Source organism: Danio rerio, chromosome 20 (assembly GCF_052040795.2).
Source record: "Danio rerio strain M-AB ecotype USA chromosome 20, GRCz13ab, whole genome shotgun sequence".
NCBI classification, from domain to species: domain Eukaryota; kingdom Metazoa; phylum Chordata; class Actinopteri; order Cypriniformes; family Danionidae; genus Danio; species Danio rerio.
Window position 1 is genome coordinate 43,461,177 of NC_141040.1, and position 27,873 is coordinate 43,489,049.

General features: G+C 34.3%; 3 protein-coding genes across 13 annotated transcripts in view; 1 reads left to right on the forward strand and 2 right to left on the reverse strand.

Moving 5' to 3' along the window:
- rcan2 (regulator of calcineurin 2) overlaps positions 1 to 2,368 on the reverse strand; it is a gene marked incomplete at its 3' end in the record, with an annotated part of 140,801 nt that extends 138,433 nt beyond the window's left edge. Inside the window, 1 exon segment of the mRNA NM_001320228.2 lies at positions 2,209 to 2,368.
- Positions 1 to 27,705, forward strand: LOC147832299 (uncharacterized). 11 transcript variants are annotated; one of them, XM_087298599.1, is made up of 4 exons: positions 1 to 844; positions 8,532 to 8,627; positions 19,323 to 19,358; positions 27,498 to 27,705. In XM_087298599.1, exons 1-4 carry the CDS (start codon positions 752 to 754, stop codon positions 27,579 to 27,581), a joined length of 309 nt encoding a protein of 102 aa, XP_087154725.1. In that variant the 5' UTR covers positions 1 to 751; the 3' UTR covers positions 27,582 to 27,705. The 11 variants fall into 11 exon arrangements, 1 of the variants encoding a protein (XP_087154725.1); XR_015518763.1 differs by lacking the exons at positions 1 to 844; positions 27,498 to 27,705 and adding exons at positions 2,481 to 2,624; positions 19,843 to 19,990; XR_015518766.1 differs by lacking the exon at positions 1 to 844 and adding an exon at positions 2,504 to 2,624 and having other exon boundaries at positions 27,498 to 27,577.
- The window catches only part of cyp39a1 (cytochrome P450, family 39, subfamily A, polypeptide 1), a 28,995-nt gene continuing 5,888 nt past the window's right edge, over positions 4,767 to 27,873 (reverse strand). The window contains 7 exon segments of the mRNA NM_001030189.2: positions 4,767 to 5,670; positions 8,172 to 8,259; positions 15,291 to 15,379; positions 19,911 to 20,006; positions 24,049 to 24,182; positions 26,719 to 26,809; positions 27,001 to 27,096. Coding sequence (NP_001025360.1) covers positions 5,602 to 5,670; positions 8,172 to 8,259; positions 15,291 to 15,379; positions 19,911 to 20,006; positions 24,049 to 24,182; positions 26,719 to 26,809; positions 27,001 to 27,096 — 663 coding nt within the window. The 3' untranslated portion in view covers positions 4,767 to 5,601.

Below are 27,873 nucleotides of genomic sequence, written 5' to 3' on the forward strand. Positions count from 1 at the left end.
GGTTTACTTTTTAAGAAAAAAAGTACCACCCCTTTCACCAGGCTGGCTACGGGCCTGTGAATAATATCAAAACTACTGAAAATGCCCTTGTTTTGCTAATATTGACTGTACATTATTAATTGTGATATACTCTGTGTATTTAATACATTAATTGTGCATCAGATTATATTTTAACTTTATTATAAATTACTTGTCCATCTGAATTTTAGTTTTATCACCTAAATAAAACTCACTTGACAGATATTACTTAGACATTAAGCAAAATTAAGTTTTTTTCTAAATATATCTCAATCTGAGCTCTATCAAAAATCCAACTCTCTATATACCTCTATATACATTTCTGGTGAGCGCCAAATATGTCCCAGGAGCTGTTTTTTAAACAGTTTTTGTTTTCGCGTACCCACCTGAGGTCGCTGTGTATGGTTTTTTAGATCTCAGATTTCACTCGCCACTCACACCTGCTGCTCTTGCGTAAATCCACCAGAGGCCGCTGTCGACTGACTGACTGAATGACTGACTGACCGATTGACTGACCCACACTCCTCCTTCCCTGAACGCAACCAATAGTGTTTTCAAAAGCACAGATACAAAAGCAATCCAGAAAAAGAACTGCCTTGCCTGATTATGATGTTTCAGATTTTACTACTTTCTCACCCTGTTATTTACTTGTTCATTTTATTTTTTGAATTCTGTTTTTCTTTTACCAGCTTTCTGGAACCGTTCTTTACCAGACTCGAACCACCACGTCATCATGGTCAACTCTTCTTTGCGTTTCAAGTCCGCCGACAAACATGGCAAGCTAACTGGACAAACTGGTAACAATAGGAAAACCGTTCATACGCAGGTAAGCAGTCAGCTGGTATGCGCGAAAAGGAACATCATACCGCCCCATAGCGTTCATTTTAAAGACGAAATGCAGTCATACGTACTTCTGGCTACATAAATCAAGATCTCCAGAAATGTATGTAGGGCTACGTTTTCAGAATGAGCCTATATTATATTACTTTTAACTTTTTCTTTTCGTTAAATGGCCCTTGGGGTCTCTCAAACACAAATAAATTACAAGGGTTAAGGGAACAGCACTTCAGTTTAAGTATAAATTCCTACTATTAACTACTGTCTTATTACATGCTTAATAATAAGTCTGCTTTATTTGTTTATTACAACTTATAAATTATGATCTTATTCCACATCCCTAATTCTACCCAATACCTAAACCTAACAACTACCTTACTAACTATAAATAAGCAGCAAATCAGTACTTAATTAAGCTAAAAGTGTTCGTTAAGGGTTTGTTAATAGCAGGAATTGTACCTTAAAATAAATTGTGACCATAAAGGGCTGCTTTTAAATAATATATTTTAAGTATAATGATCATACAGTGTGCATGACCTTATTAGTTCCAAGACATTCTAAATGGGTAGAAACAACAACTATTTAAAGCCAAGTTATTCAGTATTACGTAACATACATTGTATTTTACTCTCTCAGTCATTAAAGGGCAAAACGAAAAGGCTAAGTGTCAATCACTGTCTACTGCAACCTGTTTGCTGCATCCCCCTTTGAGTCATCAGTGGAGGAGCGGTCCCTCTGTCGTCATCACCTGACATTCACTTCATGCTCTTCGTTATAAGGGTTATATTTGTCGTTTCTCTCCATGTAATGAGTAACACAATAAACCCTTAAGGAGGCGCGTGCTGCACAGCGACCTGTCTGAGCGACTGTCAATACAACAACACACTACTGTCAGCGACTGTCAAGGTCAATGAGTGCACTTCAGAAACTAGGCTACTATTACAAATTCAATAGGTCATCAAATGTCAAATGGTCAAATGGCTTGCTTACTCTTTTTAGGGTTGTGCGAAGTATTATTATTGCATAACTGTTTACCAGTACATTCAGTACTTTGCAAGTATACATAAACTCGTGTGTAAAAGTGATGTTTGAAAGTGATAGAGGATATAAAGTCAGTGATATTGTATACACTACAGTATGTACTGTACAATGTATACAGTATACATAATAGTGTTTTTGCATTCATTTGACACACACTGTCAGGCGCGCGCGTTCTCTCTCTCTCTCTCTCTCTCTCTCTCTCTCTCTCTCTCTCTCTCTCTCTGCAATTATAAAAGCAACAACACCTGTCAAAACACCACTGTACAGATGCAGGTTGATCTAATGGAGTAACTCGACGCGGCTTTTCGGTACCTGTGCGGGATGTGGCAGTCCGGTGTGCGTTTCCTCTTCTCGGTGGCTTTGTCTCCCTCTTATGCCTTTGTGAATCAAGCTCGCATTCCAGCTGCGATTCACTAATCTCTTGACGTTACTGCAGACAGCTTGATTCACCAATGACCGCCTCCCGGCATTCAAATGAGCTCTGCTCGACCCGCTAATGAAATGCAGCGCGGCGAGCGCGGGGGGGATTCTGCGCCCAATCCCGTCCTCCCAAAAGCGAATATGCAAATCGGATGGGTTGCGTCAGAGGTTTCGGCAGCAGTTGGATGTTGCGGCGCTGTGACACGTCCAGCAGGTTGTTTTTAGTAATATGTGGCGCAGAGCAGATATTTCTCAAAATGATCCCCGTCAGAGTAGAAAGTGCCTGCAGAATGGTTTGATTTGAAAAGGTGAGTCGCATATTAATGCGATAAAAACTTTGGGTTAGGGACTGTCTATGAGTATCTATTAATATTATGAAAGTTAATACAGCAGTGATGAATGAACCGGTTAAAAAAAGCCTGCGCCGACGCTGGTCTCTTGATTGGTTAGAGAATATAATATGGTTAAAATAATTGTACTGTTTTTATATTCAGCAGTTTTCAATTGGAGGCAAAAGACTGCAGATGATTTTTTAAGTTGGTTGCATTAAATGTTGTTAACATTTGTTGTATTGCATCTCTTAGTTTGGGGGGGGGTGTAAGTATTTTGTTTGTTTGTTTAATGTGCCTCAGTGAATCAAATGTATAGATTTAATTCTATTACAACTAATTTATTACTCAAACTTTTTATATTTTCAGTGTTTTGGAGGATATGGAGTGTTTCTTAATGACATTTGTGGTATTAAATGAACTGGGACAGGTTTGATTTCCTGCACCTAATAATGGATAACCATGAAAGACTGCACATATTTTTATTTTACTGTTTAACGTTCATGTGCGAGCCAGCGTGTAATAAAATACAAACATTGCATCTAGTTTTACAGACATCTACAGAAACCATTTTTAAAGAAACATGTTTCATAAATGCTGTCGGTGCTTTAGATTTGCCGGTTTCAAACTGATGAATTCATATTTTTGGCCAAAACATGCATTCACAATGAACCATAATAGGGGTGGTTAAATGTGCATCGAAGTTATCTATTATTATTATTATTAATATTATTTAAGATACAGATCAGAGCAAACCACTTCTAACTATCTAACTATTTAAGGAAACCTACTTAAAATGAATATATATATATATATATATATATATATATATATATATATATATATATATATATATATATATATATATATATATATATACTGTTAACCCTTACTGTAGATTATGCAGTTAATAACTGTAAAAAAGCCAGTGTTTTGCTGTAATAAAAGGAAACAGTATTTTACTGTAAAATGAGCAGGATTTGTATGAAATTTTCTTGTGCAAAGAATAAATTACAGTAATTTACTTTATGTACCCATTACAGATAGTTACTGTGATAATAAACGGTAAATTACTGCTCAACCATTACTGCCCCATCTATACTGTTAGACCTTACCAGGCTTTTTTACAGTAGAATACTGGCAACACTGTTGCCAGCCACTGTAATATTTGTTACAGTAATATTTGTTACAGTAATTAACTGTCAACACTGTTGCCAGTTACTTACTGTAACCGAACTTTTACAGTGAGTAGCTGGCAACAGTGTTGCCAGTATTCTACTGTAAAAAAAAACGGTAAGGTCTAACAGTGTATAATGTATTAGATTTAATAAGGTTTTTAATTTAATATTTTCTATTTTCAGGGATTTATGGTCGTAAATTATGATATTGCAATAAAGTTTTACTTTATATCTTTATTTTATAGTATAGTGTACTTTATGTGTTTTTAGTACATGCTATTTAAAGTAGCACAGGTTATAAGTAGGTTTAGGGATACTAGTAATTACCAAGTTTATGTAATGACTATATTAAGTGTAAAGTAAATGAGAGTCAGCTGTGTAACAACAGCTGAGTGTAAAATAAAATGCTATCTAGTTATAGTGTTTTTGACCTGTTATTAATGTGTTTGAGCATAGAGCTAAAAATGACATTTTCAAAAGTCTCCTCTTTTTACAGAAAACACAACAAACAAAAAAACATGAAATGTTTAATTTATTACTTTAGAAACAACATATTAGTAATGTGAATTACACATTGTTGTTATTATAGTAAAAAAGTTAGTATTTGTATTTTAATTTATTTTTGTAAACAGAGGTTAAATAAAAACCTTTGTTTGGAGGCATATGTTTATGTATTTCAATATCCCAAATGGAGTAACAAGACTGTCAAGTTATAATGAGTAACCACTTTAGAGTCTAGTATCTATGTTTAACATTGGCCTTCTGCTGAACATCTCTGGAATGTAGTGTTTGAGGGCCCTCTCATGATTTTGCAAAGTAGGCCATGTTTCTGGATCCAGCTTCCTAAAAGAACATTCTTAAAGTTAGACTGTGTTTGTTTGACAGGAATGCTGTCCCAGGACCAGCAGAACTCACAGTCACATGGTTGGCCAGCAAAAAAAACTTCTGCACCGAAAACATGTTCTTTATTGAAACACAATCAAGCTGTTATTTGTTGAAAAGCACACTGCAAAGTAGCAAAAAGGGTTTCTTTTTTCTCGTAATGTACACAAGCTCAGTGATTGATTCAATGAAGTATCTTCATTTTTAATTAGTGTAAACATTCTGTTTGCCTTACAAATTAAAGATGCTTGAAAAAACCCACCCCATGTAAATGATGTCATCTAATGTTTTCTCCAAAAATGATAGCGCACAGATGCCGTAAAGAACTTAAAGACTACAAGACAGATGTGTTTACAGAAACCATCCTTTTCGCCATCGCAGAAAAGAAGCACAGTGTTTATACATGTAATAATGTGTTTACATATTTCTGCTTCACAAAAGAGAACCTCCACTTAGTTTTATTGTCTATAAACTTTGCCATTACTTTGTCCTTTTCATGCGCAAGATGTTTAATATATGACTGCAACACATTCTGTTTACTTCATACATCCTGTAAATGACAAAGCCTCTCAGTGCGGGAGAGGAATTTCCACAACCTCTGGCTTTCTGATGTATATCATCTCTATTATGCCATTAATTATATAGGAGGATGACCCAACATAACTGTGACACGTGTAAAAGTGAATATCGTTAATTATCTGTATGATTTTCTGCTTTCCTTTAGACGGGTATATAGTATTTGCTTAGTGAGTGTCCGTGTTGCTGTTTAACATTCAGCATGATGCTTCAAACCTCTGAAGCTCAGCCCAGGATGTGCCGTTGATCTCTGCAACTCTAATGTCAGGACTGTCAGCAAAGCTCAAAAGCAGCAGCACAGCCCTGTGAACACGAGCGCTCTATCTGTGCTTGTATCTTACTGTACAGGGTCCGTCTGGCTGCTGGGTTCCCACCAAATGCAGAGGACTCTATAAAAACAGATGCATATATCAAAGTCCCTTTAAGAATTCTATCGTCTTTTCATATACTGTATTTATCAAGTGCAATGACCTCATGTATGAGATATTCAACCCTTGGTGAGTATGCAGATATCCTTACAATGTATGATATTATTCTATGCAAAATGGTACGAACTTTTTAAGCTGACTTTTAGCTCAAAATCAAAGAGTTTCCAAAAGAGATACAGAGAATTCTGCCATCATTTACTCTCTCGTTCTAAACCTATTTGAGTTTCTTTCTTCTGTTGAATACAAAAGAGGATATTTTAAAAAATGCTGGTAGCTTGCATCTGTTGACTTTCGTAGTATTTTTTTAATCCTACTATGGAAGTCAGTGGATGCCAGCAATCAGCATTCTTCAAAATATCTTCGTTTGTTTTACTTATAAACTCATAAGGGTCAAAAACTTGAGGGACAATAAATAATGAGGTCATTTTATTTTTTTGGCTGAACTATCCCTTAAGGTTTTAGAATGTTAAACATTAAAACATTAATATATATAGACTCACCGGACACTTTATTAGGTACACCTGTCCAACTGCCCGTTAACACAATTTTCTAATCGGCCAGTCACATGGCAGCTACTCAATGCATTTACGTCTGTAGACATGGTCAAGACAATCTGCTGCAGTTAAATCCGAGCAGGATGGGGAAGAAAGGGGATTTAAGTGACTTTAAACATGGCGTGGGTGTTGGTGTCAAACAAGCTGGTCTGACAATTTTAGAAACTGCTGATCTACTGGGATTTTCACGCACAACCATCTCCAGGGTTTACAGAGAATGGTCTGAAAAAGAGAAAATATCCAGTGAGCGGCAGATCTGTGGGCGCAAATGCCTTGTTGATGTCAGAGGTCAGAGGAGAATGGCCAGACGGGTTCCAGCTGATAGAAAGGCAACAGTAACTCAAATAACCACTTGCTACAACTGAGGTGTGCAGAAGAGCATCTCTGAACGCACAACATGTTGAACCTTCATGCGGATGGGCTACAACAGCAAAAGACCACACCGGGTGCCACTCCTGTCAGCTAAGAACAGGAAACTGAGGCTACAATTCACAAAGGCTCACCAAAATTGGACAATCGAAGATTGGAAAACATTGCCAAGCCTGAGTCCCGATTTCTGCTGTGACGTTAGGATGGTAGGGTCAGAATTTGGCGTCATCAACATGAAAGCATGGATCTATCCTGCCTTGTACCAATGGTCAGTGAATTCACATTATTGATGTGCAACTGACAAATCTGCATCAACTGTGTGATGCTATGATGTCAATATGGACTAAAATCTGTCAGAAATATTTCCAGTACCTTTTTAATCTAGGCCATGAAGAATTAAGGCAAAAGGGGGTCCAACCTGGCACTAATAAGGTGTACCTAATAAAGTGGTCGGTAAGTATAAATAAAATATTAGAATTTTAGATACTGTATATTGTATTTTCAAATAAATAATGTTATTAGTAATAAAAATTTACAAGATAGATGCTGACATGGCTTCAGTGTGGTCTTTCAGAAATCTTTCTAATGTGTTTATTTGGAACTGAAAATTATTATTTTTGTATGATTAATTTTAAAGAGAGTCATACTGCTTAAAATTTTTGTGCATATTGTGATGGTTTAAGAGTCTACTTGCATACTCAGTTTCTCTGAATTTTTTTTTCTTCTGGATTTACAACTAGTGTTTGAGTAAAATTTAGTTTATAAATTAAACACAATATTTTATTCTATGCTAATAACATTTCCTCTTAATTTAAAATATGAATGGTATTATTTAGAGCATTCTTTGCATAAATTACCAAAAGGATGTATTTAGACATGTTTGTTTAGTTATTTATTTATTTATTTTTACAAAGACAATGCCAAAGCATTAATTTCAGAAAAGTTGAGAAATCGATACTTTCTGCAATAACCCATATTTTTACCCACAATAAAATTTTTTTTTTTACTCTGGCTAATGACATACAGTAAATGACATACTTATATGTCATATTTATAATAAATGTAAATATATATTAAAAAATCAATTAAAATTATTATATAAAAACTACATTGTTAGATTTTAATTTAGTTATTTTAATAATTTAAAATTATATGTGGTTTCTTAATTTATTTCATATACACTCATGTATATATATATATATATATATATATATATATATATATATATATATATATATATATATATATATATATATATATATATATATATATAATACATGATTCATATCTAGATCCACGCTCCTAGTCTGAACTTAGTCGTTGGTGGGCGAAACTTAGAAAGCTATTTTTGGTCAGGCCTGAGAATTGCAAGGGTAAAGAGCAGGACGGTGCTTAAGCATTAGATCGGTCCGTTGTTGGGTAAATACTACCATAGGAACACATCTGGAAATGATTAACCTAATGCCTACTTTGAAGCCATCTCTTTCAAGCCTTATTTACCATTCTCCACTGGACGTTACTCTTTCTCAGGCCACTTACCGGCTTAGGCATTGGATCCAATTGGGCAAACTCAAACTTGTAGAGGATGAGGGCCACGAACATATGCAACTCCATAATGGCGTACCACCTATCGACACAATAAACAACAAGTGGATATTATTGTCACTTGATTTTTTTGTTGTTTCTTATTAAGAGAATGTCCTACATGCACCAAAATTCCCAGTTAAACTTGAACAGCTCTATGCGCATTAGTATTCAGATCAAAAATATTGCACGCTGTCTAGCAGCCATTGCACCCTCCCTTGAGTGCTAAAGCGAACACTGGGAAAACTGTGACTTAAATTGCAGGTAGAAAAGCAAAAATGTGAACCAATGTCTTGTTTTGTGTTTAAATTCCAGGTGCATTCAACGCCACAGTGGCCTTGTTTCAGAGGTGGACTGGGGAAGAGGAATATCAGATGCATCAAAGTGAAAGAATCAAGGCACTGTTCCTGGGTGAGACATAGAAAGGAATAATGGGAGGCAATAAAGGGGAGGGCGAGAGATGCAAGTCATGTTTCTTGAAATAATCAGCCCAAATAACCTTGAGGGCTGTGACTCATTCAGGGGCACTGTGTTAGTGACGCAAGTAGCCAATCTCCTAAAATGATCAAAATCAAATCAGATTGAGTGAGGAAAAATGAAATACGTGGGTGTGCCACACTCAGCGTACTAATTTATGTCCGCGTCCAGCTAAGAGATCTATACACGCCTGAGCAATCATTACACAGCTGCCTTATGTGACAATGTGACATTTGAAGGCAGGAGGCTGGAATGGGCATGGATTGAACATTTCAATAGTATCCAGAGAGAGTGTGTATAGTGATGATCTTGTTATGTTAATACTGTATATGGTGCTATGCTTAATGGTATTCTTGATGTAAATTTAAAGTCAGAACTATTAGCCCTCCTAAATTATAAGCCCCCCTGTATATTTTGTCCCCCAATTTCTGCTGATTTTTTTCAACACATTTCTAAACAATAGCTTTAATAACTGATTTCTAATAACTGATTTATTTGATTAAATATTTTACTAGATATTTTTCAAGATACTGGTATTCAGATTACTTATAATTAGGCAAGTCATTGTATGATGATGGTTTGTTCCGTAGACAACTGTAAATAAATATAGCTTAAAGGGGCTAATAATTTTGACCTTAAAGTGTTTTTTAAAAACGAAAAAATGCTTTTATACTAGCCAAAATAAAAACAATTAAGACATTTCCAGAATAAAAAATATAGCAAATACTGTGAAAATTTCATTGCTCTGTTAAACATAGTTTGGTTAATACGTGAAAAAGAGGGATAATAAGTTTGATTTGAACTGTGTGTAAATTTGTTTAGATTGCCCTATATCTATGTTTTTTTCCCCCGATATTATTTTCCATGTAGTCATGTGGTAATTTAGCTGTTTGTAAATGTAAAAGTTTCGAAGATCAATAGGCTTTGCTGATGTTTCCCAAAAGAAAGACTTCTGATTTTCCTGAGTGGTCAGCTCCATGTACAAACATAGGTTTGTAACAAATTTGCAGGTTACTTTATAACAATTTACGATCTTGGCTGCCCATGAACTGTATAGTGCACAGCTGTGTTCAAGTTGTCATGGAGCGTTTTTACTTACGAGTTAACAAGTCGTAATAATGACGTCATGTGCGTTCAAGTCAATTTTGTCAGCACAAGATGGCCTACTTTTGATAAATTATTTGAAAATACAGCAGTTTGTTTGTTAACTCTGCTCATAGAAAATGAAAAGAAAAGAATCTGTATCAACTGTGTTGTCACTGGATGTGCAAGTTCAGAAGCTGATTATGCTTCAAAAGCTGATACAGTGCATCTGGAAAGTTTTCATAGAGCTTCACTTTTTCCACATTTTTTATGTTACAGCCTTATTAAATTAATAAATTTTTAATTTAATTACTAAATTAATTAATTATTAAATTAATTTATTTCTTGAACATTCTATACACAATACCCCATAATGACAATGTGAAATAAAGATTTTTTGAAATTGTTGCAAATTTATTAAAAATAAAAACCCCGAAAGATCACATGTACATTAATATTCACAAACTTTGCCGTGAAGCTCTAAATTGAACGAAGGTACATTCTGTTTCCACTGATCATTCTTGGGATGCTTCAGCAGCTTAATCAGAGTTCACCTGTGCTAAATTCAGCTGATTGGACATGATTTGAAAAGGCATACACCAGTCTGTATAAGGTCCCAGGGTTGACAGTATGTGTCAAAGCACAAACCAAGCATGAAGACAAAGGAATTGTCTGTAGACCTCCGAGACAGGATTGTCTCAAGGCACAAGGCTGCAGAAGGTTACAGAAAAATATCTGCTGCTCTGAAAGTTCCAATGAGCACACTGACCTCCATCATCTGTAACTGGATGATGTTTGGAACCACCAGAACTCTTCTTAGATCTGGTGAATTTAAGCTGAGTGATCGTTGGAGATATGAGGTATTTCGTGTAGAATTTTGAGGAAATAAATTAATTTTATCCATTTTGGAATAGGGCTGTAACAAACAAAAAAAATGTGGAAAAAGTGAAGTGCTATGAATACTTTCCGGATGCACGGTATGTACAGATTTAATGTTAAAAAAAGGCTTTAAATCCAATCATAACAGTTTTTTTTTTTGGATGATATACTGACTTTAAATTGCATGTAAATACTTTGTTAAGAATTTAATCTCTGTGTATACTGCTGCTAAACAGACATTTAACTGACTATAAGAAACTTTGCAAGTACATGTCAATTTACTCTAACCCCAACCTAACACAGTCTACTTATAATCTAATGAGAATTAGTTGGCATGTAGATGCAATGTAGCTTAAATTCAACAAACGGACCATCAAAATAAAGTGTGACCAATGCATTTATCAGCACTGCAGCAGTTTATTCATGTGCACTTCTGAAAGGTACACATGACACATCTATTTCTTTCCAATCATTGTCCATGAAGACTCACTGCTCCTTACTGCGGGCATTTCTATATAGTAAGGGTGTTAATATTTCCTACATTCTGATGCTTTCTTGTCTTAATAGAAAAAATGGCATTATCAATGCAGTTGAGGCAGAATCATCAAAGGAACAATGTTTTGCAATGTAATGCATTAGGGCAGTGTCAAACTCAATTCCTGGAGGGCCGAAGCCCTCCACAGTTTAGTTCCAACCCTGCTTCAACACACTTACCTGTAGGTTTCAAACAAGCCTGAAGGACTCAATTAGTTTGATCAGGTGTGTTTAATTCGGGTTGGAACTAAACTGTGCAGAGCTGCGGCCCTTTTGGAACTGAGTTTGACACCTGTGCATTAGAGCTTCATATAGCACCTGCTTAATCAAGCCCAAGATAGCTAATTAAATGCATAGTCATAACTTTAAAGAATGAGCATGTGACTTATCTACATCAGCTGCCTTATAAATGCACAAAAATGTCAAATAAAAATTCTATTTTTGTCTGTAAAACATTTCTTGTTCGAATTGCCTAAAAAAATCGTAAAAAATGTAGTTTTTCAAAATGCATGTTATTTTTATTTCAAAATGTCAATTTGTATGCTGTAAATTGTAACAGAAAAACATCATGTGAAAACATCATTTTTTTGGAATGGATGTAATTCTATAGAATGTCACCTTTAAAGCAACACGAGGCACTTTAAATTTATTTTTACGAACAAAATTATTTTATATTATAATTGTTTTTGCTCTTATAATAATAATAATAATAGTAATAATATAAATAATAATTATTATTATTATTAATAATAATAATGTTATTATTATTATTATTATTATTATTATTATTATTATTATTATTATTATTATTATTATTATTATTATTAAAATCTCATAGCTCCCAAAAATTCTTCCATCTTCCTTCCTATCTCCTAAACTCCTCCTTTCACTTATATGTTTCTCGCTCTCATAAATTCCCAGCCTGATAAACGTAGATGCATCTGTTCTGGAGGGTCTAGAAAGGTCACTAGCCGTGCCTATTCTTTTGATCTCCTTGTGCAGCTGGGAAAGTTCTTCCAGTCTTAATACGGCTTAATTAACGTCATGCTGACCCCAGTCGCACACTCCCCCGGGCCCTTATGATGTCATGAGCAGGGGCCCAAAGGACTGGGACTTTAGTGCCATGAATGCTCAAAAGCAGCGCAATGGATCAGAAACAGAGCAACAGTGCGCGCTATTAGTAATGCAGCTGCATGATTTACAAATATCACCTGTTAAACAAATCACGCCCTGGCGGAGCTCTTGGTGGTAACAACGATGAACTATTTGTGCCAGACTTGGTGTAAATAACCTAAGGGAACTGACATTCCCAGCAATAAAGCCAAAGGGGAAAGATGGGCTGATTCAGCTTGTGGCATTTGCAATAGGCCAAGTGCAACCCATAGCGTTCCTGCTACAGGCCAAAGACTCCCATAAAACCTTGCTAGAAGGCAAAAACAGCCCCTAATCACCTACTGCAGGGCAAACGCTCTTCGGCTCTCATAAACATTGCTATTGTTATGGTTAAGGATAAAAGCCTAAAATAAAAAAGCTAATATATATATATATATATATATATATATATATATATATATATATATATATATATATATATATATATATATATACACACACACACACACACACACACACACACAAACACACAGTTAAAGTCAGAATTTTTAGCCCACCTAAGAATTATTTTTTCTTTTTTAAATATTTCTCAAATGATGTTTAACAGAGTAAGGGAATTTTTATTGTATGTTTGACAATATTTTTTCTTCTGAAGAAAGTCTTATGTGTTTTATTTCTGATTGAATAAAAGCTGTTTTTAATTTTTTTTAACATTTTAAAGGTCAAAATGATTAGCCCTTTAAGCAATTTTTTTTTCTATAGTCTACAGAACAAACCATAGTTATACAATAAGGGGGGTGGGGGGTAATAATTCTGACTTTAACTGTGTATATATAATGTGCAATTCCCAGCATAAATGAGTACACAGCCCTTGAAAATAAAGATCATACATTTCTCAGTGAAAATGGACAACATTGCTGCATTTTTACACAACAGTTTTATTAAATATTTACGTTCATTAACTTTTAACAAATTTTTTTAAAAGATACCGCTACAGTGACAGCTTTTGTACCTTTATTTCTGAGTGTGTAGATGTGCATATACAGTTTATTTTTTCCCCAATTCCTGTTTAACAGAGAGATCTTTTTCAACACATTTCTAAACATAATAGTTTTAATAACTCATTTCTAATAACTGATTAGTTTATCTTATCTCTAGTAAGTAATATTTTACTAGATATTTTTCAAGACACTTCTATAGAGCTTAAAGTGACATGTAAAGGCTTAACTAGGTTAATTGGGTTAAGTAGGCAGGTTAGGTTAAGTTATTGTATAACAATGGTTTTTTGTAAACTATCGAAAAAAATTGCTTAAAGGGGCCAAAACACCAAAATAAAACATGATCATGCCTATTTTATTAGGACAGTAAGGTGTGACTGCTTAGAATATACCCTTGTCACTTAACAGAAATAATGTACAGTCTAGAATCGAATTTAGTGATTTGGGGGCCCTAAGCAATTTCAGAAATGGGGTCCAAGTCCTGAAATGCACTCTTTATACTTTTATTTTAATGTTTATTTATTTTGCTGTTTTTTATGTCACCCAGTCTTCTTTTCTATATATATATATATATATATATATATATATATATATATATATATATATATATATATATATATATATATATATATATATATATAATTTAATTTTTTGACTGCTTAACATTACATTTTTATAATAATATTAAGTTTTGCTGTATATTAAATAATATTCATTAATGTAAAAATTGTATTTGTTTGACTCTCACTATACAAAATATGATGGAAAACAATATAGTTTATAGGTATATTTTACACTTCTAGATATTTATTCAGGGCCCCCAGATGTCCTGAGGCCCAAAGCAGCTGCTTACCTCGCATATTGGTTAAATCAATCTTGGAATATAAAGTCATGGTGCAGTGGAAAAAGAATTAACAATGGAAATGACTTCTATATGCTTGAACGACTGCGTCCATACATCTCAAAATCTAAACACATATTTTTATATTCAAGCAATAGGGAAGCTTTTGCTAAGCATCTATAAGACAAATATACAAGCTAACCACAATTTTACAGCTTATTTAATTTTTGCTAAAGTTTCCATTGATTGCTGTATAGATAGATGTACCTAGGTTACGCTCTCAGAAATAAAGGTACATAAAGGTAAATAAAGGTCACTGGGCCGCTAGGTACATGTTTATACCTATCAGGTCCACATTTGTACCTATTGTACATATTTATACCTAAAAAGTACAATTGTGTACTTCATAGTACCTTAAAGGTACAAAAGTGTACACTTCAGGTACAGAAATGTTCCTTTAAGGTACCAAGGTGCACCTGTAAGTAACCCAAGTGTACTTTTTTAAAAGGTACCAACCCCAGTGACAGATTTTGAACATTTATTTCTTACTTTTAATGTGTAGATGTGCATGTTTGAAGCATTGTCTGACTGACTGAATAATGCAGCAAGTTCAGTTCAGGAGAATAACTGCAGCTGTGCACTATGATTTATCAATGTAAAATGATGCACCAAGTTAAAATCCTTAGTAAATCAAGTGAATTAAAATAAGTAAGAATGAAATTGAATTTAAATTCCATGCTGCTTTTTAGCATGATTCAGCCTGCAAGCAATTTTACTGTGTTATTTATTTGCACCGCTGACCCCTTTGTTGAGTAATGCACAAACCATCTTTTTCCATAAATACGCGGTGCACCATTGTTGTGTGCTGGATGTTTAGAATGGAAATGTTGGAGGGAAATATGTTATAATAACAATGAGTGTGTTGCAACATGTTGTCTTCGACATTATCAATAGCAAATGTCTGATACAAAAACTATAAATGAAAAACAGTTGCATCAAGTAGACACGGAAAAACAATTACATATATATTAAATCACAGCATTTATTTAATTGCATTGGAATACTTTCCTCGATTTATTTAAGTTCTTTGGATGTTATTTCTGAGCGTACATAAAGATAATTTTATATAAACACAAGAGTTTTTCTAACCTTCCTGGGCACTGATTTTTTCCCCCTCCGAATGCCACAAACCCTTCCAAGAGGACATTCTTTTCTAAATCTGCCGTTTCCCATCGTTCCTGTGGGAAGAAAAGTTTCATTAAAAATAATCCACTCAGCCGAGAGGCCAGTCCAGAATACGCCATCTGAGCCTGTCCTCCAGCTCACCGAGATTTAATTTAATAACGAGACATATTTACAGTAATCTCTGAATAACCCTCAACACTGTGTCCATCTGTTCGCTGATGCGCCTTTATTGTGGGCATAAATCAATAATTGTTCTCCAGTTGCATCAACAGCTTAAAAGTCGACCAAATTAAAACTTGGACTGGACGGGTCAAAAAGTCTAACCCTCTGAGGTTTTTATAGACCCAAAACAATTTGTGTAGTTTTCCAGTGCAAAAAATAGCTGGACGTCCATTGTGCAAAATAGTTTGATTCCATTTAAGGATTGGGGGGAGGAAGACACACACTCATATGAACACATTGTTTTAAAAGGATAGTTCACTAAAAAAGTTATATTCAAACACATTGACTAGTTCTTTTTTTGTTCTTTTGAGCACAAAAAAAAAGATGCTTTGAAGAATGTTGGAAAGCTGCAACAATTGACTTTCATATTAGTTTTTTCAACTATTCCAGCAGATATCTTGATGTCAAAACGATGTCAAATTGACATAGACATAAACAAATATGCGAATCGATTTGAGTTCAAGACCTTGACGTCCATTTGACATCCACACATTGATGCCCTTTTAACCACCAAAATGACACAAAAAGTATTATTTTATTAATATTATTATTATTACTGAAAAACTTAAAAAATAAATAAATAAGATTGAAAGTGGGGTTTCTTTTTACTTAAATTAGAAATAAAGAGAATCAAATAAAGTTGTTTCCTTTTAGCGTTAGATTATGGTGATATTATTATGCATTCAAGTTTATCTTCATTGAAAAAGTTGGGTTATGTATATCATGTTGCCTTATGCCTCTTCTGCATATGCTTTTGTTTATCTGCTAGGTATTGCTTGATAAATAACCAATAGTCTTTTTACACTTGCAGCTTGTTGGAGCCATTCATTGTTAAATGGCGTTTGGCCACTAGATGGCAGTACGATACTATATAACTGTGGTATCACTGCATTGTGAAAGGAAGTGCGGTTAGTAGGAAGCACAGTTTTTGACCATACTACAGAGTAGTGTGCTGTATAAATGATAGAATCCTGTTGTTTTAGTATGAACTTCATAAAGTATTTAAACATCATGTTTTAAAGCAAGTATTCTAAAGAAAAGCTGTATTAGAAAACAATCTGCATCTATGTTTGCCTACTTATACGCGTATAAAATTTGCTCACTCTACCAACAATAGCGGCAATTGGAAAGCCGCTAGACAACTATAGTTCTAGATCTTCTGCCAAATTCTTTTTAAATGTTCCACTTATTCATTCAGAGTCTCTCTTTTTGCTCGCTCATTATGGAACAAGTGGCAGAGTATTGTGATGACAACTAAACAACAACTAAAAACTCATCTTTTCTGACAGCACCTGAACTCTCATGGATAAAACCGAAACCCTATTCCCCATACCCCCACTCCCCACCTCATCACACACCAACTCAAAATACTATCTGAGTTTCAATAGCCATGTCAAAGCAGAAATTAAATCGGCATACTGTCATCTCTAAAACATTGCAAGAATTTGTTGCTTAGTTTCCAGTGAGCACTGAGAAAAAAAACATGTTTGTGCTTTTATCAGCTGCAGCGTGGATCAATAGTATCTGGATGCAGCCTTTATGATGCAAGCTGAGATTGCATCACTCAGCGATGCAATGTCAGACACAATGCACTCAAATGGAGCGATTAACGTCACCATGAGGGGTTAGGGGTGGAGTTAGGTGAGCCCATTAAAAAGCATTGGATGCAGCTCAGATTTCACTGCACCACGTCTGCATCCAGACCCCTCTCGGGTAGATTACTGTAATGGACTCCTCATTGGCCTTCGCAAAAAGACAGTCATCTTTTCTGAAAGCACCTGAACTCTGATTAATAAAACCAAAACTCATCTTTCCACCCCCTACCTCATCTACTAAAGACAGTCAGACAGTTCCACCTCATCCAGAACACTGCTGCCAGGAATCTTTAGATTCTTCAGGTCTTTACACTGGCTCCCAGTTACATTCAGAATAGATTTTACCATACTATTACTTGTCTATAAATCACTAAATGGCCTAGGACCTCAATACATTACAGATATGCTCACTGAATACAAACCTATCAGATCACTCAGATCTTTAAGATCAAGTAAATCAGAAATTCCAAGAGTTCAGTCAAAGCAGGGTGAATCCGCCTTCAGCTACTACGCCCCCTGCTGCTGAAATCAGCTTCCAGATATGATCAGATGTGCTCCTAAATTAGGTACAATCAAATCAAGATTAAAACACCATTTGTTTAGCTGTGCCTATACTGAATTAGCACTGTGCTACATCCCAAAGATCGCACTATTGTGTCTTTGTTTTCTTTTTTATTCCTTTAAAACCTGTTTTTTTCTTCACATTTAATTTTTTTTTTACGTCTTTCATAATTCAAGCATTTTTAATTACCATAATGTATCAAATGTGCTATATAAATAGACTTGCCCTTAATATGTAGCTTTTTGTCCTGCCATTTTGGCAAGGACTCTCTGGAAGAAGACATCCTGAATCTCAGTGAGACTATCCTGGCAAAATAAATTATCATTCATTCATTTACTTGTCGGCTTAGTCCCTTTATTAATTCGGGGTCGCCACAGCGGAATGAACCGCCAACTTATCCAGCAAGTTTTTACGCAGCGGATGCCCTTCCAGCCGCAACCCATCTCTGGGAAACATCCACACACACATTCACACACACACTCATAAACTATGGACAATTTAGGCTACCCAATTCACCTGTACCGCATGTCTTTGGACTGTGGGGGAAACCGGAGCACCCGGAGGAAACCCACGCGAAGGCAGGGAGAACATGCAAACTACACACAGAAACGCCAACTGAGCCGAGGTTCGACCCAGCGACCTTCTTGCTGTGAGATGACAGCACTACCTACTGCGCCACTGCCTCACCAAAATAAATTATATTATACAGTAATATATAATTCTTATTTTAAATATAAGAAAGTTTTATTCATCTAAAAGCTTCAATTACAAATTTTGCATAAACATTTTGACATTCAATGCGTGTAAACTACCTTGATTTTTAGATTAGATTAGATTAGATTCAACTTTATTGTCATTACACTTGTACAAGTACAATGCAACGAAATGCAGTTTAGGTCTAACCAGCAGTGCAATAGCAGCAAGTGCAGGATTCAGGAATAAGTTATAAAGTGCAGTTATAGAAAAACTATGGTGATATTTACAGATGGATGTACTATGAACATTATATACAGGTTGGATAAGCTATGAACAGATTTACAATATATGAATATATGTGCAGGTTGCTATTAATAATCAGTAGTGTGCAGATAGATAAACATGATTACAAGTGTTTGTTACAATATAAGAATATATGTGCAGGTTGCTATTAATAATCAGTAGTGTGCAGATAAATAAGCATGATTACAAGTGTATATGTTACAATATATGAATATATGTACAGGTTGCTATTAATAATCAGTAGTGTGCAGATAAATAAGCATGATTACAAGTGTATATGTATAGTGGGTGTGTACATAATTACAAATGCCCATATGCAGTGGGTATGTACAGTTCAATAAGTAAACAGTTCAATGTGGTGCAGTGAATGTGCAAATTTTAAACGTGCAAATGTTAAACAGTGCAGTTATTGCGAGGAGTTTAAGTTAGAGGAGAGTGGGGGGTGTATTGGTGTATTTTAAAAACATTTTAAAATAAACTTGAATTAACATCTGACATTGCTGTCAAAAAACACGCCAAAACTCAATCACAGGACAGTGCTGTCCTAATTTGAGTTTCGCAAATGCTAGATGTCAAATTGTTGTCATTTTTACATACATTTTCTTTTGTTTTTAATAGAACAAAAACCCTCAAACTGGTTTGGAACAAGTATGGGTGAGTAAATGACGACAGATTTTTTCAATTTCGACTGAACTATCCTTTTAAGAGCATGTCCACGCTGTAAGTGAGAGGGGTTTGGCAATTTGAAAGTAAGCATATCTTATAGTTCTCTCATTTCCTTTAAAACATTAGTAGACACAAGTGTAATGGAATCTCTATAGGCGTTTGCCGGAAGGTTAATTGTGATGATAACTGTCAGGCCTTCGCTTGAACACATACAGACCTATTATTCCTGTTTTAATGGAGCACAGCTGGGCTTTTCGAGCACATTGTGACCAGCTCTCTACTGCTTTGCCAGACAAAATGGAAGAAAGAAGTTTTATTGAAAGAAAATGCCAATAAAAGGGATGCCGGTTCCATCATAGAGCAAAACAAACTATGTAAAAAGACCCCTCGAACAAGTACAGGCACTTTTAATAGTGAAGCACTTTACTTGCTGCCATTTTATGAGCATATGTCTCATGTCTGTTTTATTCAGGTTTATAGTGGAATTTGTGTTAACCTCATCCTGTGGCTGAGGTCATTCAGACGGATCAAGTTACTCACAGGTTTGAAATCTTCCGGGTCTGGGAAATACTTGGGGTTTCGGTGAGCCCAGTAAGGAGACAACATCAGCATGTCTCCAGGTGGGATAACGTAATTCTGAGAAGCAGAAAACATGCAATTTTTGGTAACACTTTATTTTAGGCATACCTGTCAACATATGGAAGTAAAAATATGGCATACGCTTTAATTGAAAATGCAATAAGCGGTCAAATAATATAGAAATTAGTCTATATGGCCTATACAGAAATTAATTAATAATGCAAGAAATTAAAGATTTCTTTCACTGTATTTAAATATTGATTAAAGTAACTATAGTTATTTAGTGAAGAGCAGCAAATCTCTCATTTTGATACACTGTTTTGTTTGAAAACAGAGGTCCAATCCACAGATGTGTAATAAAAGCATTTGATTACTTTCATAACTGTTAATTTAGCTCATTTAAGACAAAATTATTTGTGTTAAAAATAAAACACGCCAGGACAGACAGGTTTACATAGCCTTTATATGAGCGCACCATTACATGAATTGACTGATTCAGAGGTTGCATAGGAAGGGCAGCGGTCAAAGCTTTAATATAAATGATTGCGGCCATTTTAATAATAATTTCAACATGTTTTCAAGCCAAAGTGAAACCATAATTCTCTTAAACAGATCGACTCTTTGATGCAACTTTCACTTTTCATATAAAAAGTAAGGAAGAAATATGGGAAACAACTTAAATGAGATGATAGCTTAAAATATGAAAAAACTATCTGAATTGAGTTCATTTGAATTATTACTGACAATTGTCATTTATTAAAACTGATGACCCCTGACCTAATTGCTGCGCTATCTGAATTTTAGAATCTGAATTTCTGTTGTTGAATTTTAGAATTTTGAATTGAATCTTGAAAATCTTAAACTATTTTTAGATGTTCAATATTCAAGTTAAGAAATTCAAAACTATTTTAAGGGGTGTCACAATCATTAGTCGTCATCATCTAATCCTTGTGGACATGCAGCTCGACATAGAACTACAAATCCACCATAATATTTGACTACAGATCCACTCATGCATCGCTCACACACACCTGTGCACACACAGCCAGAGGATTCTCAAAGACTGATTACATGGACTTTAAAATAAGCACAGACACATGCACGCATCAGTGCTGAGTCTTGTTTAGCTGCATTGTGAACATTACGATGCGTTTTCTTTCCCTTGCCGTGTTAGACCCTTGCTTTGTTTTAGTGTTAATTCCTGTCTGCTGCCTGCCTTATGACCACTCGCCCGTTATATGACTACGACTCCGTATTCTCTACATGTACGTGTTTGCCCCTGTGTTGACCGTTGTTAACCTGACCATTCTTGTTAATAAACATGCATTTAGATCTGCACCTCTGTTGTCAGAGTCCCATCCACATCACAAGGGCATATAATATTCAGGTTTATTAAATTACAATTGTCAGTAATTCAAATGAACACCATTAAATTCAGGTTGCTTTGTCATATTTTAAGCTCTACACACCAATATTTTAATTTATTTACAGATCTACTGTAGGTTCACTTTTAAGCTGCTCTAGCCAATAGCAGAAATGGGGAGGCGGGAATAAAAATAGTTAGACCTCATCTGATTGGTCACATTTGTATAAACAATCAATACATGGAACAAACAAATGCTTAGCACAGAAAATATTACATCTATCTGCAATAGAAATACTCCAGATACTTTTATCATGATAATTTGTTTTTCGATATATACAGTTGAAGTCAGAATTATTAGTCCCCCTGAATTACAAGCCCACCTATTGATTCAACCCCCCCCCCCCCCCCATTTCTGTTTAAAAAAGAGATTTTTTCCACACATTTTTAAACAAAATAGATTTAAAAACTCATTTAAATAACATATTTTTTCTTATCTTTGCCATGATGACAGTGCATAATATTTTACTAGGTATTTTCAAGACACTTCTATACAGCTTAAAGTGACATTTAAAAGTTTAACTAGGTTAATAAGGTTAACTAGGCAGGTTACGGTAATTTGGCAAGTTATTGTGTAACAATGGTTTGTTCTGTAGACAGTCGGAAAAAAACACAACGTGAAGGGGCTAATACTTTTGATCGTAATATGTTTTTTTTTTTATTAACAAAAAAGACTTTCTCTAGAAGAAAAGAAATATCAGACATGATGTGAAAATGTCCTTGCTCTGTTAAACATCAATTGGGAAATATTTTAAAAAGAAATTAATTCAAAGGGGGGCTAATAATTCTGACTTCAACTGCATTCAACTGTGGTGTGTAGCAGTTGGTATGCATTTAATACCTTATCTTTTAAGATTCATTTCTTTTTCCCCAAGACATTGATAAATGTTATTGTTTTTATAAAAAAGCAGTACTAAACTATTAAACCGCTGTTTATTGCTGTGATTTTATATCTGCATTTAACCTCGGAAGGCTTCAAAGTAAAGAGAGGTGCTAAAGTCTGATTTTGTGGTGGCTGAGCTTCAAAATTAAATTATTATTTTAATCCTACTTCAAGTGATGAAGGATTTTAAAAATCTGACAGTAATCAGTGTTGAGTACCGCTGAAGGATATCCCGGTCTGGTTTAAGTGTTTGAAAATGATTAACAGTTGAAATGTAGAATAGTAATAAAAAGGTAATGAGATGTAATCAGTTACATTACTTTTGATAGATTGTGTGGCTTTTTTTTCCATATGCGAACAAGAATCTGCCAGGGGGGAGGGGTCATATGCATTGCTGTATCTAGTTTAAAGTAAAATCTCAGTACTTTTGGTTTAAGATGGCAGAGAACCAGTGATTTAACATCACTGATTTAACATCTGATTTAAAAAAATATTTTAAATACAATTGTCAATGATTACACTGAGCACAGTTCAAATTCAGATTGTTTTGTCATATATTAAGCTCCATAATAGTTAGAATCAGGAGGTCAGACAATAAACAAGAGCCTGGATGGATTTATCTAACCAAAGACATTATTACTACAACATTTTTGTACCTTTATTTACCTTATGTGCTACTGTACTATGTTTAAAGATGCAGTTGAATTCAAAATTATTATCTTTTCCTTGAAATTTGCATTATTTTTCAAAGTGATGTTAAACAAAGCAAGGAGATTTTTTGTTGTTGTTATTTTATTTATTTATTTATTTTTTCAAGAGAAAATCTTATTTACTTTTAGTAACTTACTTTTAGTTTGGCTGGAATAAAGTCAGTTTTTAAAACAAATTTAGCTCAACAATATTATTAGCCCCTTTAAGAAATGATTGTTTTCAGTTGTCTACAGCAGTGATTCCCAAAGTGGGAGTCGCTTGGTGATTTCCAAAAGTGAAATACATTTGATTAAACTATTAGAATTCACTGCTGAGGAACTGTTTCTTAAAAAGTCTTCTCCCCGCAAGAACTTTGATCAGCCTGCTTATTTTATGTATTAGATTAATGTAATATATCAGCTAGCCACCCAAGAACAGTTAAGTTGCAGCTAAATCTAGCACTATAAAAAGTTTTGTCTTCGTTATACCACTGTAAAACATGCATTTCTTAATTGTCTTGTTTCTAGTCCAAATATCTAAACAGTCTTGAATTAAGAAGCATTTTCCACGCAATCAAAAAACTAATGTCTTCTTTTTAGAAACAATTTAGGAGTTTTTTTCCTTAAAGTAAGCAAAATAATCTGCCAATGGGGTAAGAAAAATAAACTTCTATTCACTTTGGAATAATATTATTTTACTTCAGTTATTGTCAGATTATTTAGCTTGTTTTAAGGAAACACTCAATAAATTTTGGCATATCATTTCTGAAAACAAGAATAGCTTATTGCTTGAAATACTTCTTGATTTAAGATTTGGTAGATATTTGGACTAGAAACTAAAAACAAAAACTTAAGTAAGAATCCTTTTTGCCGTGTTTTTTGTTTTAAATAGGGTAACTTTTAGTCTGTAACCTGTTTTATTTCCAATGTAACTTTCTCAACACGATTGAGCTTTTCAAGATGAAATCTTAGCATCACAATGTTAATATTCAAATACAGTGAATATGCTCATTATAATGTATTTGCTCTGCTTAGATCTAAAAGAAAGGCAGACAGAATAGAGATTGTCAATGTCCACAGAATACTCTGAATATCACAGCTGACCTGTAATTTGAGAGGTCGCACTACTTTGCGAGTGATGGCTCCGGGGGCCCTCAGCCGAATGGCTTCCATGATACACCACTTCACATACGGCATCTGCTGCAAGTCATCTAGGGTCACCTTTGTCTTCTGCTTGTCTTAAATGCAAAGCAAACACACAACGAGTGTTTGGAGTTTAAAAACAAACTGAATTTGAATTGTGTTCATTTGAATAATTCATTTATTTATTTCCCTTTAATTATTCATCAGGTGTCTCCACAGCGAAATGAACCACCAACAATTTTGGCATATGTTTTACACAGTGGATGCCCTTCCAGTTGTATGGGCAACACCCATACACTCTCACATTCACACACACACAGTCATACACTACGGCCAATGTAGCTTACCCAATTCACCTATAGCGTATGTGTTTGTAATGTTGGGGAAACCGGAGCACTCGGAGGCAAACCACACAAACAAGGGGAAAGCATGCAAACTTCACACAGAAATGCCCCCAGACCCAGCCGAGACTTGAAGCTGCGATCTTCTTGCTGTGAGGCAACAGTGCTATCCACTGAGCCACCGTACCGCCCGTTCATTTGAATTACTGACAATTGTAATTTAATGAAACTGACTATTATATGCCATTCTTAACTTGAATATTGAACATCTGAAATTTGAGACACCTGATTTGTTTTATTAAATACATTTGTCAATAATTAAACTGAGCACAATTCAAATTCAGATTGTTTTGTCATATTTTAAGCTCCATAAAAGTTAGAATCTGGATCTGTCTAACCAAAGACATTGTTACAACATTTATCTTTGTTCCTTTATTTACCTTTTGTGCTCTTGTACTATGCTTAAAAATGCAGTTGAAGTCAAAATTATTATCTCTCCCTTAAAATTTGCATTTTTTTTTCAAAGTGATGTTAAACAGCAAGGAGATTAAATCACTTTTTAAAACAAATTTTAAGCTCAATAATATTATTAGCCCCTTTAAGAAATTATTGATTTCAATTGTCTACAGCAGTGATTTCCAAAAGTCAAATACATTTTATTAAACTATTAGAATTATCATATTTTAACCATTAACCACATAACATAAAATATTAGGTAATAGTCACATAAAGCAACAACATGCAAGTAAGAAGCCATCAGCCTTTTAATTTTTTTCACAGGATTGTTGTGCTTATGCTAGATTTACAACACAGCAGTAGTGTTAGCTGCAGCAGATTGATTTTATAGCGCCAGGTTAAACTTTCTGACGCCTTTATGGTAATCAAATACGTTCAAAATGAATACAAAACATTGAGGATGATCTCTGAGTGGCAGTCTCCAAAGGAAAACCAAGAATAGACTTGTGCTGAAAATATTGTGCCCACCAGTCTCTATAGGTGAGGTTATTAATAAATTAAACAAATTAATAAATTATATCAGTTCTAACCTATAGTTGTTACACTGTTGCACTTTTTGTTTTGTCAAAATGCTTGTGTCTAAATAGGCCTATTGTTGTGTGTGCAACATTTCTATACTTACAATTCTAATACATCAGAGGAATGTGGGGGTTGCGAGTCGCTAGCATGAGAAGTTTGGGAACCAACTGTTACTGTTATCCAATAACTTGCCTAATTATTCTAACTTGCATTACCTAATTCACCTAAGTCTTTAAATTGCACTTTAAGCTGAATACTATGTTGCAAAAAACACTGTCATCATGACAAAGACTAAATAAATTAGTTATTAGTTAACTTTTACGTTTTAAAAACAGATTGGAAAAAAACTTCTCTCCTTTAAGCAACACTTCAGAAATTCTCTTCAATTAATTCAAATTTCAAAGAAGGCCAAATTATTCTGACTTCAACTGTAAATGCATATTTATTTGATGTATTGTGCATATTTAATCAATATTTTTCCAATTCTATAGAATAATAATAATATAATAATACTACTACATTGTTAGAGCTCATGAATATTTTTGTCGTTTATATTGCTGAGAGCTTGTCAATAGTAATGAATAATGCATGTGAGCTTGCTGCCCTCTTGTGGATCTGGGAGGAAATGCAAATGGTTCTGGTAAGAAAGCAAGGGTGCAAAATATAATTTTATCATCATGATGTTATTTTAAATCTGTTTTGTTATAATTTTAACTTTACATATAATTATTATTATTTTATTTGTATTATTACTTTTAATTATTCTTTTATTTTATTATTATTTTGAAAGAATTAACTTTTATGCAAAATGCAAGGATGCATTAAATTCCCCAAAAGTAAAATATTATATTGCATTGCATTTTGTAAATAAATATATTTAATTCGTGCAAATAAATATTTTTCAAATAAAGCTGTTTTTCAGTTAATCACACAGTTTACAAAATACAATGCAACAGGTTGAGAAAGGATCATGTGACATTGTAAGTTTAGGGTTTTGGTTTTGTTGGTTTTGTATATGTCCATTTTAAATTGAAATGAAAATAAAATGACTTTATACTGTATATTAGTCTATTTTCTTGGTTAAATAAATGCAGCCTTGAAAAAAAGCAAGTATACTTAGTTGTTTGTTTCATTTTTATAATGGAAGCAATTATATAGTATCAACCTTCTTGATAAATTGGGTTGATAAATGGGTTGGCCTCTGAGTCTGGATGAGGCTGTAAATTTAAAACAATTAGAAAGGAATTGCTTTTACCTTGGCGACCAAGGACAGAGTTGATCTGATCCATTACAATCTTATATGCTGTGGGATTGGACAAAATGAAAGCAACTGCCCAAAATGTTACCTATAGAAATAGTAAACAGTCTCAGCAACATTCTGCCCAACACTGAAAAAAATTATTCAAAGATGATTCCTTGGATTTACTCTTTTATTTTTTCTACGTTAAGTGTTTGTAAACAATTTAATTGTTCTAATTCAAACTGAGTTTTCACAGAGAAGAATACGTTATTACACTGACATAAATCTCTTACTTACTGGTATGGCATTTGCCAAGGAAGCCCAAAGCAACAGTAAACCATAGTTGGGTAGATATTGTTCACTTATTGAAGCAGCCAGGTGCTGAAGTAAAGTCTAAGGAGAATAAACACACATTAGTTTTAGTGGTTTTTGCATTATTAAAGCGGCAGTCCTTACAAAATAAACGTGTCATCCTTCTGTGAGGAGATAGAAAACAACATTTTGATGAATATTGATAACGGAACAGATTTTTTTGTGGAAGTCAGTGGGAACTAAAGCTGTTACCAAGAATCTTCAAGAAAACACACTGGTTTGGAAAAACTTGAGGGTAAGTACATGTTAAAATGACCAATCATTGCAGAGAGAATTATAATATTATGCTGATTCCAAAAATTATAGTTTACAAGATTAAAAAATGTGTAATTATGTATGAATTAAGCTCTGGAAAAAAAGTACTTTTATTCATTCATTCTTTCATTCATTTTCTTTTCGGCTTGGTCCCTTTATTAATCTAGGGTCACCACAGCGGAATGAACCGCCAACTTATCCAGCACATGTTTTCCGCAGCAGATGCTTTTCCAGCTGCAACCAAAAAGTGAGAAACATCCTAACACTCACATACACAACGGCCAATTTAGCTTATTCACTTCACCTGTACCGCATGTCTTTGGACTCGCAGGAAACCCACACCAATACAGGGAGAACATGCAAACTCCACATAGAAATGCCAACAAACCTAATCAGGTTTCGAACCAGTGACCTTCTTGCTGTGAGACGAATGTTAAACCCACTGCGCCACTTTGCTGTCCAAAGCACTTTTATTAATAATATTATTATTATTTTATTCATAGCTACTATGTGATTGTCCTGAGAAGTGTAAATCTGAATTAT

Excerpts from the sequence above, each read along its gene's own strand:
- LOC147832299 (XM_087298599.1), top strand. The coding sequence starts at position 752 with ATGGTCAACTCTTCTTTGCGTTTCAAGTCCGCCGACAAACATGGCAAG. Across the intron at positions 845-8,531 it reads GGAAAACCGTTCATACGCAG|GTGCATTCAACGCCACAGTG; the intron begins GTAAGCAGTCAG and ends TTTAAATTCCAG. Across the intron at positions 19,359-27,497 it reads CTGGTTTGGAACAAGTATGG|GGTCACCACAGCGGAATGAA; the intron begins GTGAGTAAATGA and ends TTATTAATCTAG.